At 32.3% G+C, this 11,695-nt stretch overlaps 1 protein-coding gene across 1 annotated transcript; it reads right to left on the reverse strand.

Annotated features, from left to right (window-relative positions):
• Positions 1-5,138: 5,138 nt before the first annotated feature.
• On the reverse strand, positions 5,139-7,351 carry LOC149577616 (putative methylesterase 12, chloroplastic). Its single transcript, XM_089824645.1, has 4 exons — positions 7,084-7,351; positions 5,913-6,053; positions 5,639-5,761; positions 5,139-5,546 (listed from the first exon to the last, which is right to left on the reverse strand). The coding sequence occupies exons 1-4, from the start codon at positions 7,342-7,344 to the stop codon at positions 5,277-5,279; spliced, it is 795 nt and encodes a 264-aa protein (XP_089680771.1). The 5' UTR covers positions 7,345-7,351; the 3' UTR covers positions 5,139-5,276.
• Between the last annotated feature and the right edge of the window lie 4,344 nt (positions 7,352-11,695).

An 11,695-nucleotide genomic window follows, 5' to 3' on the forward strand; every position in this document is an offset into this window, starting at 1 on the left:
TAACAAGAGGATATCTACATGGTGAAGATGTATGAGAAAGTAAGTGTCTTTTGCATTTTTGTCAAAGAGGGAGAATGTTATGAAGTTACCATCCAGAAGGAGAGTGTTTTAAGACATAAAGAGGGAGATTTAATAGAGAGAGAAGTAGAGTGAAGTTGTAAATTAGTGCAAGGTGTTGTTAGAAATAAAAGAGGGAATTAATTTGTTTCATGATCTAATATGATAGAGGGAGTCTATGTGTTTCATATCAAAGTTGTATGGATGAGAATCATAATGAAACTAAAAGGAGAAATCGTTGGACACTGAGAAGTGAATCAAAATGAAACTAAGGATATTTTAAAATGAAGATCTAATACTAAACATAGAGGGAGATGCTTAAATAAATTGAATGCTTTAGATTTCATGATAACTAGAGGTATTGCCATCAAAGCCAAAGAGGGATACTGTTGGAGCAATTGTTATGTTATCATTGATGTCAAACCTTATTAGCAAAAAAATTTCTATTTGAATAGAGTCTCATATTGAGACTATTGATGAAGAGAATTTGAGAATAAGGGATAACAAAAGGACCTAGAGGAAAGGTTGAGTTATGTGAGTAGAATGAACACTTGATCAATTAGACATTGACAAGATAATTTGATTTTTTAATCATAACCCAAGTGGAGAAGATAGTTGTATTTCAAAGCCTAGAAGAAATGATCAATAGAAGACCAAATGCATAGGCTTGACCAAGAAAAAGAGAAGAAGATTAAGGAACTAGAAGTTTAGGTTGAGTGATGCTAGTGTTGACAGAGTGACAATATAAAACAAGAAGAATACAGTCTCAACTGAGCATCAATGTTGACTGAGTATTAGAAAATGTGCTAAATAGAATACTTATTATTGGCCAAGTAATTCAATGATGACCAAGTGTCAGAACACGGCGTTGGCCAAGTGATAGCATTTTTTTAGTTTGTGAGAAAATCTTGATTTCATGCTGACACATTTGAATTATTGGAATATGGAAAGCATGTTGAAGATAAGGATGGATAAACTAGAGCATTTCATTAATGAGAACCCATGTTTGAGCATTTCTATGCATGGATTCAAAGATAATTTTGAAGAAGTTTCTAGAAAAGAAAGGAGGAAATAAAAAGATAAAAGGATTTGATGAATCTAACCAAACCATAAAGATCTATGGTGATGTTTAAGTGCCAAAAGACTAGAACTACCTATTTAAGAAGGAATAAGGATAACCTAATGAAGATAAACAAGTAGATGTTTTGTTGATGTTATTAACTGGTGAACTTTAGAAGGAGGTTGAGAAGAGTTATGAAGAGGTGAAGTGTGATCACTTGAAGGATTACCAAGCATACTAGAGATAAAGATGATAATGGAGCTCAGAACTAGTGGAACAACATACAAGTGACATTGTGATCTGTATTTTCAAAGTGAATTATATTTATCAAATCAACTTGTTGTTACTTTATAACCATTGTATCAATTTGAAATCCTTTAATCAAGGTTGACCTAACACTCATCTATAAATCCTTTATTCAAGGTGACATTCTAATGAAATGTTCTTAAGCCCTCTAACCAAGTCACTCCTAATAGGGCAATTAAATCCTTTAACAAGGTCACATTTAATAGTTTATTTTCTACCCTTTAATAAGGTTGGCTCCTCACATAGTTCACTTTAGAAGAGTGAAAATTGGTAGCATATTAGTGGTATTTTTTCTAAATTGGGTTTTGACATTAAATCTTGGTGTCATATTTGTGTGGATATTACTTGAGTTGTTTTATGTTAATTATTTTCTATACAAGATGAGCTACTTAATGATTAGATCTAAAGTATTTTAAGTGATTAAAAGTTGAAGTAGTGCATATGGACTTGAGGATGATTGATTCACCCCCTTATGTCAGTTATTCTAAATCATTCTAACAATATAATTGTTTAAAAATTAATGTTGATTTATCTTTTCTTTCATTTTTTTGGTAGAATGAGCTAGATTAGAATTAATTAATTTTGATCTTAAAAAGACTATCATAAATACATCTAACTCTACCACCAAAAATTTTCTATATTGGTATTTAATGAACATATACTCATCCATAAACAAATCATAATGATTGTTTAGCTATTCCAATATTTCAACAATTAGAATAAAATAACCTTCAATTTGATCAATTATTCTTAATGGAAGTAGAATGCTGTTGATTGAACTTGGGTGATTTGCATAAAAAGAAATTAACACTAAATTATATTGTTGATAATTAAATTACAAGCATTGGGTGATAAAAAAATTATTTTAAGTGTTAATACTCAACCTTTGAAATTTAACATATAATATAAGTTAGAATTAAATGTTCTCTCATTACCCTTATTTTCATTTAATTATTTTCTAATTAATTATAAAATGTTAACATAGCTAATTATATGACATTTCTATATTCAATTTAAGTTAGTTAAATTAAAGGTCCCTCCAACTACCCCAATCCTGGATCGGTCAAATTAAATTTTGATAGCTTGTCTCTTGGCAATTCAGGATGGAAGGAGGGGGTGGTCTCAAAAGTGATATTTTTGGTAACACTTTGGTAACATTTTTTGTCAACCTAGAAGCCCAGAATACTCATGTTGAAATTTTTGCTTCTTTTTATGGTATTTTATTAGAAATCACATGGGGATTCAAGAAAACCATAGTTGAAGGTAACACTAAGAATGTAATTACGTTGTTGATAGGAGATTCTAGTCTGAGATGGAAAACTACTAACATTGTTACCAGATCCAAAGATCCCCTTGGTATGGTCAATATGTTGTTCTACTAGCACATCTATGAGGAATGGAATGGAGACGTTAATAGGCTAGTGATGATGGATCACTTTACCCAAAATATTATTACTCCATATGCCACCCAAGATCATCCCCAAGTGGTTCATCTAGAGATCATGATGTATATTGCCAAGCTTGGCAATAATGGTACTTTCCTTTAAGTAATAATGGTGATCAGAAATTCTACTCATATTACTTTGGGTTCAAGAATTGGGTTTTATTCTCCTCATGTGTCCATTTCTTTTTTTCTTATCTTTGTCCTTGAGGTTGTATCTCTATCTATAATCTGGGGGGAGATCTTAATCAAATTGACCTAGAATCTTATGATAAGTTCAAAAAAAACTAAACCCTCTAGCCCATTACCTAAGTAGGTCATATGGACTAGTGTTGCTAAGGGAATGAAGGGTTATAATCTAAGCTTGGGAGAGAATTTTTCCGAATCATGGAGTTAGGGAAGGGCTAACATCGATGGAGTATCTTTTGTGGTTTTCGAGAGAACATTGGTTACAACCACATGTCTTTTAGCTAAGGAAAAGGATTGCCCAAAAACTCTAATAGACACAACAAGATGGATTTGAAGAATTTTCTTGGCTCTAGAGAGAATATAATATCCCTAGGTTGTAAAATAGTTTAATGGGCATGAGCTTCCTAGAGAGTGGAAAGATGTCCAAATGGTGCTCATCAAATTCATAACTATGGAGGGAAGATTCAAGAGGTTCCATTCTCATCTCTTCCCTATTCTAAATCATTTTCATTGTGATGTTAAATATATTTTTCCATTATATATTGTATCCTTTGTGCCTTGGTCTATGTCCAAAGTGTAACACAAGGGTGGTTTTCCCATTCATTACGGGCTTATTCTCTACCTTTATAACTTCCACCTTGCCCTAACTCCTCATACTAGACCTGACTTATATTTCTCTTTGTGGAATTAAATAATACTAAATTTACCCCTATTCACTTGACAGCCCAAATTCCACCTCCCAAGTCCACCAAAGTTAAACCCTTAAGGAAAGTCATGTACAAGGGCCTCAATATTGAGAATCCCAAGAAAAATATTGTCGTTGTGTCATCTTGATTAAATGAGTTGACCTAGACTTCTGAATCTTTTGTTGTCAATTCCCCTCCTAGTCTATTAACCCATGTTTTGACTTCTCATGAATACTTGGGACATAATGCCACCCCCAAAAATATCACTACTCCCATGACATAGAAGAATGCCTCTACAATGGATCTTTATGAGATTGATATTATTTGGAAAAAGATGGATAAGCTATGTATTTTCTACTATAGGAAAAATGTGATTACCAAATGACTTATTATGTAGTTGTATATTTCTAGAAAGAAGATAAATAGGTTGGAAGTTATTCTTGAGACAGAGAAGATGAGTAGTGATTAGACCTATGGTAAGGGGGATGAGAGAATATCATAAATGGTAGAAGATGTTTCCCATAAATTCAATGATGAGAGATAACAAAGGAACAAATCAAAGAACTTAAATTATAACTAAGAAGAAGAAAAATGAGATAGGCAATACTCTAGAAAATGTGTAGGTGAACTAGTGCATCTTAACTAGAAACTTCAAGACCTAGTCTCTTATAAGAAGATGATGGAAAAGATCACCTTTTCCCTGAATACTTTACAAATGGATATTGAAGAGAAGAAGAATAAGAAAAGGAAAATGGATGAAATCCTTCAGGTGGTTCTCTAAGGTGATGAGACTTCTACTAATAACACAAATGATCATCCTCCCAAGTGGGATTCCTTCCCAAAAAAGCTAGAGGAGTAGAATGAGGAATAGAAAGGGGTTCCTATTCCCCTTTGGTATTATCTTGTTGGTTGGTCCTATGTGCTATATTTTTATTTCCTAGTTCTGTGGGTACTAGTTTATCTATTTCTTCTAAATTGGTTGAATTCACTACTTGTGAATTCCTTTTGTTCCATTTTCAAGACTTGATATTACTTTAATGTTCAATCTCGGCCCTATCTTTACTTGAATTTAATGAAATTTTAGTTTAATTAAATCTGAATTGCTAATAAATTAGAAATTATATATTAATTTTACTATGATAATTTTGTTGTTATAAAACTAGCCTAGAAATCCTCATTAAATTTGATTAAAAGCAAACATTGTAAAAGTTTTGGCAAGGATAATTATAGTTCATTCAATTGGATAAGTATACATAAACCCTTCAATATTCAAAGTAAGTGAAATCAATTTCTATCCTTTATTTTTACATAGGAATAATATTTTTTCATTTTATATAGACAAATAGAAAAATATTTGAAGCAAAAAGGACACGCTCTCATATCTTCAAATATGAATCCATTCGATAAATATTTGATATTTTTTATTTATTTATCTATTACCTATTCTATTCAACATTAATGATAAAGACTTATGATATAAGCTCTCCCATAATCAAAGAGTCTAGATATTACTAAAATCCATCCGCATCTGATTGATTCACTTGCATGAATTAGCAATTTTTAGGAGCACCTCAGCCAGTTGAAGAGGCTTCGAGAAGAATACAGTATGATCAGCTCCCTCAACTTCGTATACCATTTGTGGAGGATTCTCTGCAATAATCTTTCTCTGTAAAGCCTCTACAATAAGCTTATCCTCCTTGGCCACAACAAATACTCTCTTAACACTGCCATAGTTTTTAGCTGTGTACAAAAGAGGCTCTTGCCATAGAGGAAGGTTCTTCTCCAGCGAGTCAAACAACAACAGATCCTACATTCAGAACCACATTAATCAATCGATTCAAATTCCAAAACTACCCAATACAATACCTATAAAGTGTTTATGTTCTTAAGTAATCTCACCAAAGAAGGACTGCTCTGTGCCCAAAATTGTCGCGAAAACTGGCTTCCCAATCTGAACGATGTTGCCGGACTATCTTTCCCATTTGCATAGTTATATGTGGAGTCTCCATAGTCTGACGTGGCCTAAAAATATATATATATATGTCCTTTTAGAAAAGTGACGTTGAACGTTTAAGAACTATTAAATTCTACAAAAGTAAGATAATTTTAACATTTTATCATATAAATCAATCGTTAGTGCAATGTTTACAGTCGAAGAAGAATTACTAAATACCTCATTCATTGACTCGGCAAAAGTCGTTCCACTGAGAGGCATGAAGGCAGTAACAAAGACAGCTGCAGCAATTTTATGTGGAAAATGCTCCATTGTAAAACTCAAATTGAATCCACCAGCGCTGTGGCCAACCAATATAACCTGAAACAACAAACCAATTGGGATATCTATTTTTGGCGAGGTACAATGCATAGCAGCACACAGCACAAATTAAGTTTTTGATTTATTTTGGTGGTTTGTCTGAAGTGGGATTTTCTTTCCTAATATAAATCATAAATTAGCATGAATCAGGTCAAATTTGGTGCATCTAAAATCAAATATCTTTTTAATGTAGAATTTAGGGAAAAGTTGACACTGGTCTAAGTTAATTTGGTATATCTAGAGTTCATAAATTGTAAGTTGAATTTTGTTGATTTTGTAGGTGTACCTTTATAGATGAGTGAAGAGGTTAAAGCTAAAATTTGTCTTTTGGGTATTCACTGATCTCTCTACAAAGATCTAAAGCACAAAGTGGTCTAAAAGTGTCATTTCAAAACATCGGCATGGAACCTCCTATGTTCATGCACCAATAATTTCTCACTCAAAAGAACACCAATACTTGTGGTTAAAGTTCCAGTAATCTTTATAAAATGTCCCAATAGTGATCACAAATTCCTCAATTACAAAACCAAAAAAGTTTAAATAAACTAAAAAATGATAGACTATTACTAAATCTGTGATCAACTATTAGTACATGTGTTTTCATTTTTTAGACTCTTTTAAGAGCTATAATTAGAGTATCTATGACAAAACTATTAAGATTATTGGCCCCTTGTTAGTTATTGAGTCTCTTTTCTTACCTATTACTATAATTTAAAATGACCCACCTAAAAAATCAATAAATAGATTAAATCCTTCTGTCAAATTTGTGTAAATGTTCATCCAAAATCATATTCACTTTTCTAATAACTTATCAGAAGTATTTTTTTTTAAAGTTTAGAAGAACCTACCTATTACTATAATTTAAAATGACCCATCTGAACAAATCAATACATAGATTAAACCTTTCTATCAAATTGGAGTAAGTAATTCATCTAAACTCATATTCAGTTCTCTAATAAAACTTAGATATCAGAATGTCCTAAAACAAAGCATCTAAACAAATCAAAACTTTACGCATACCATACCATACCTTCTCCTCGAAAGGAAGTGATGTGAAGAAGTCCGTGAGAGGCTTATTGTACTCTTGTAAAGATGAAACCTGGTCTGCATTTGTAGGATCTATACCTCCACCTGCCATGTCAATTGAAGATACATTGTGACCTTCCTTCATAAGAAGATCTGCAACTTTGTACCAACACCAACCTCCCAAGTTCGCTCCATGCACCATCACAAAGTGACACCCACTTGCCTTAACTATTTTTGTATCCATGTTGTATCTCTTCAAGTTCATGAAATGAAAGGTTTAACGCCACTATTTAAAGGCTGCAGTTTACCGTGTACACCAAGTTACCTGTGAAAATTTATCTGATCGATTGCCTAGTACTGTTTTGATTCAAACTCCTTAGAACCCAACATATTTGACCATTGTCTATACAGCGCACAAAATTAATATGATCGTTAATTAAACCAAAAAAAAATCCAATTAAATGGGTTTGTACCCCTTTTATTGAAATCTTTGACTGCACCATGTTCTTCCAACCTATCTATTATATTCTGAATAATAAATAATAACAAGAAAAAGTCGAAATTGGCTTGGGATAAGATGAAAGGAATCATGCAACACCTGTATAGTTCTCTAAGAGATATTCGTTTTTTGTAGTTGTGACAGATCTGTCTGAAAACTCTTGTTTGATTTTTTTTGGGTTGAACAAATTATTCAGTCCACGATTGTTATGTTTTTAAGTTTTTTTTGTTAAGATAATCTGTATTTGAATAGTTGTAGGAGGTGTAGAAATTTGATTTTGACTTCTCGTGCACAGAGTTGATAAGAATGTACTTTTTTATATAAAATTTGATTGTGGATGAGACGTGTTACCTGAAATGGGATGTATTAGGTTAATTATTTGAGTTATATTTGATCTATTTTAATTTAAAACAAAAAACAAAAAAATTGTAGAAGGTTGGAATAAACAGATATTCTTATCTCTATTTTTACTGAACAAGGTAAGCATATATCTAAATTATAAGTTATTTGAGTTAATCAATTATATGTAGAGTTGATCAAATTATTTGAAATTTTGAACAAATCTTTTTAATTAGACATTATATAGGTTTTTATATTATTTTCAGTTAAAAAGATGTGCATTAAATGTTATCTTTATATAAATCAAAATTGAAAATTTTACATGGTAATATTATTTCAGCAAGTAGATTGTGTAATTCTTGGATAAGAGTTCTATATTGTTAGTTTTTTCTATGGGATAATGGGAGTTCCTTTCAATTACTTGGAACTTTTGTCAAGAAATGTTTTCCTAGGTGAAAGAATGCACTTTTTGCTTTTGGTATTCATTATCATTTTTTTTATTTCCAATTGTACTTCCACAACTTCTATTTAGGAGATTAATTTGAGTTATATTTAAAGGTTTAGGATTTCTCTTCTCCTATAATAAATCTTTTCTTTAGTAAGAGGTATGAACATAAGGGTGTACAAGTGAACTGACAATTTGTTGATAGAGAACAATGGATTGAGAAATAATGGTACCACACCCCTACAATGCCCTATTTTAAATTCACAAGTTATGTAATTGCTCATAGCCTAAAGGAAGAATTGGTGGATCAACATATTGTCCAAAACATGAGTGTTTCTATAAGTAAAATCTTGCTTGCAATTATCATAGGTGACTCTACATGGTTTTCTTGTCTAGCCTATTCTAGGTGATTATTTTTTACCCTAAAGGCAATCTTAGTATTGTCAATTAGTGAAAAATACCTAGTCATTCACAAGGTAGAGTTGGATGGCCAATAATGCAACTGAGCCACAATGAAGGTTGAGCTACATTAAATAGAAGTATACAAGTTCAGTGTGTGTTTAGGCAGACATAGTTGTTGAGTACATCAGTAGTCACCAAGCATTCCAGTTGTTGTCGAATGCTACACTTGAGCCAAGTAGTTCAAAGGATTGAATCAACACAAGCTAAGTGTAGTTCATCCTGAGGGACAACATAAAGAACCAAGCAAAGCTGAGCATTAGAAAGGTATATGTGTCAAGTTACATAGTTTGTGTATACAAGTCTGGAATGGCACAAACACTTAGGTAAATCGGTTTGCCAAGCATGAATTGTGTTTCTAAGTTCAAGAAGCTAATTTGGGAGATAATTAGGCTTGTGATTACACATCATTAATCCCTATGTAGCGTGATGGACCAATCAGGAAATTGGAAAGGTCAAACAGCAAAAAGAATGAACATGGATCATTGATTATGATCTAGAATTTTCTCTAGATGGCTATAAAAGAATGTTTTCAAGTCATAGATTATTATTGTGAGCAAGAAGAATGCATGAATGTGAAGCTAAAGGTGAATAAATGAGTTGAGTATTATGAAGGAGGAATGCAATCAACCACTATAGTGAGGAGATATTTCAAATCAGTCATAGAGAGGTGATTACAGTTTGGATAGAGAAGATTTGTTATCGGTATTTCAGCGCAAACCAAAGAATCAAGGTAATATTACATTCTAACAAGCACATATTAGGTGAATCTCTTAATATAGTCGTCCTAGCATGCCTATTTTAAATCTCCTAACAAAGTGATAACTTAATTGTAATGGTAAAATCCTTTTGTAAAGGTAGACTTAACAATCTTATTAGCTTTTAACAAAGAAAATCCCTCATAGGGTAGATCATTAGAAGTGATTAAATTGTAACCCTAACAGGCACTTTATTGCTGCAGTAGTGAAGATTTTTTGGGTGACATCCCCACCATAGTTTTACCTTCACCTTGGAGGGTTTCTATGTTACTAAATCTTATGTTATGTGTTGATTACCCATTTAATGTGTTTTATTCATTCAAGTAGTCGTTAGATCTAATATTCCATGTTATTGCATATCAATGATGCATGGTTAAAAGGTGTGTCATGAAATACATTTTATATGGTTTATGTTTGAAGTGGTAAAAGTTCTTGAAGATTCTAATTCATCCCCCCCGCCCCTCTCAGTATCTTACTTTCCCTTTAAATTTCCAATAATTGGTATTAGAGAAGAGTTCTCTAAGCAAGAAATCTAACCACTTGAGATTCAAAGATCTTAGAGATGGAAGCCTACAAATTGGGAAAGGTGATTGAGAATGAGAAGCTTGATTTGAAGATTGTTTTAGAACAAGTTAAGGCTACAAAGGAGGAAGTGAAGAAATCCTTGAAAAGAAGGAAGGAAATGGAAATCCATCAAAATGACTTGCATTACCAAGAAGAAAACATTGAGGATTTATGTGATGAAGGAAGATTGTTCATCGAGTCAGTAGATATCCTGTTACTAATAAAGTGAAAACAATTAGATGTTATAACAAGGATGCAATTGAGGCAAACATATTGGCAAAATGGAAAAAGTGGGGGATGACAATTTCTACTATCAAGGATACAAAGATTGAGTTTGCAATGAGGGTCATTGCACATAAATTTTACCATTCTAGTCAATTGGATAGTGTACCTTGTGTTGCAGTAGATGTGGTATGGAAGATTATGACTTTAAAATCACACCTATGACATTGTAGACCTACAATTGACACAATTAGTTGAGAATATGGAAAGCATAAAAAAAAAGAATATCATGGGTAAGTTTGGTTCACTACTTGTTTGTATATTATTTTTTGTTCATAATTATTTTCCTACAATAGGATATGTTTCTTGGAATAAGAAGAAACCAATAACTCAAAAAATCAATGAGTTCATTAAGCAATTGGGTGATGATTTTGAGAAAGTAACGGATGGTTACTTTGAAGATTTTAAGAAAGAGATGAAGAACAGGTCAAGGATTCCTCAATCCTTAGTGGACAAATATTATGATGATTTTTTTTCTTAGTGGATACTGATTGGGCATATATTCATACCCTAGATGGCATGGTTGAGACCGTTGGGATATGAAATAAACATTGATGAAGCTACAGCTGCAATAACTACATTCTTAGATGAACTTTTTGATAAGGATGTCAAGTCATTTGGAAAATATGAAACCTCAAAAGTAAATATCACAATGTAGATCAATGCACCTAATATTGAGAAGAAAATAAAAGGTATGATAAAGTGCTTGGAGAGAACATTTTGTGAAGGAACTGAACAAGATGTAGCATTTTAAATCACCGAAGGAAAGGATGAAGACATGTTTAGTGAAGAAGAAGTAGAGGGTAAAGGTAAAGAGATTATGCTTGTTGAGACTCAAGAAAGAAAGAGTACAAAGAAGGTCATAAAGACAGTCCCTACAACATAAATTGTCACAAGAAAAAGGACTAAGGCATCTACTACACCTATGAACAAGCCCAAGAAAGTAGTATCTAAAGCTACAAAGCCTACCCAAAGGAAAATATTGAAAAAGAGAAAGAATGCATCAACAAAGGAATCCATGCCAAGAAAGCTTGCAAAGAAGCCAAGAAGAAAGGTTTTTATGCCTAAGGATGATGAGGAAGAAGATGAAGAGAGGGCCAAGTAAAAAGATGCAAACCAATTCATGATTGTAATGCATAAGCTACCCCAAACTATTGATGAACTTTTTGAAAACATTAGAGGATGTACATGAAGGATAGGATTTAAATTTATTAAGTATGATACCTAGGAAATTACAAATAAGGAAAATATTGAAGAGGTAGTGCTTGAT

This window comes from Cupressus sempervirens, chromosome 1 (assembly GCF_028749045.1).
Source record: "Cupressus sempervirens isolate cs-2001-9-10 chromosome 1, ASM2874904v1, whole genome shotgun sequence".
Taxonomy (NCBI): domain Eukaryota; kingdom Viridiplantae; phylum Streptophyta; class Pinopsida; order Cupressales; family Cupressaceae; genus Cupressus; species Cupressus sempervirens.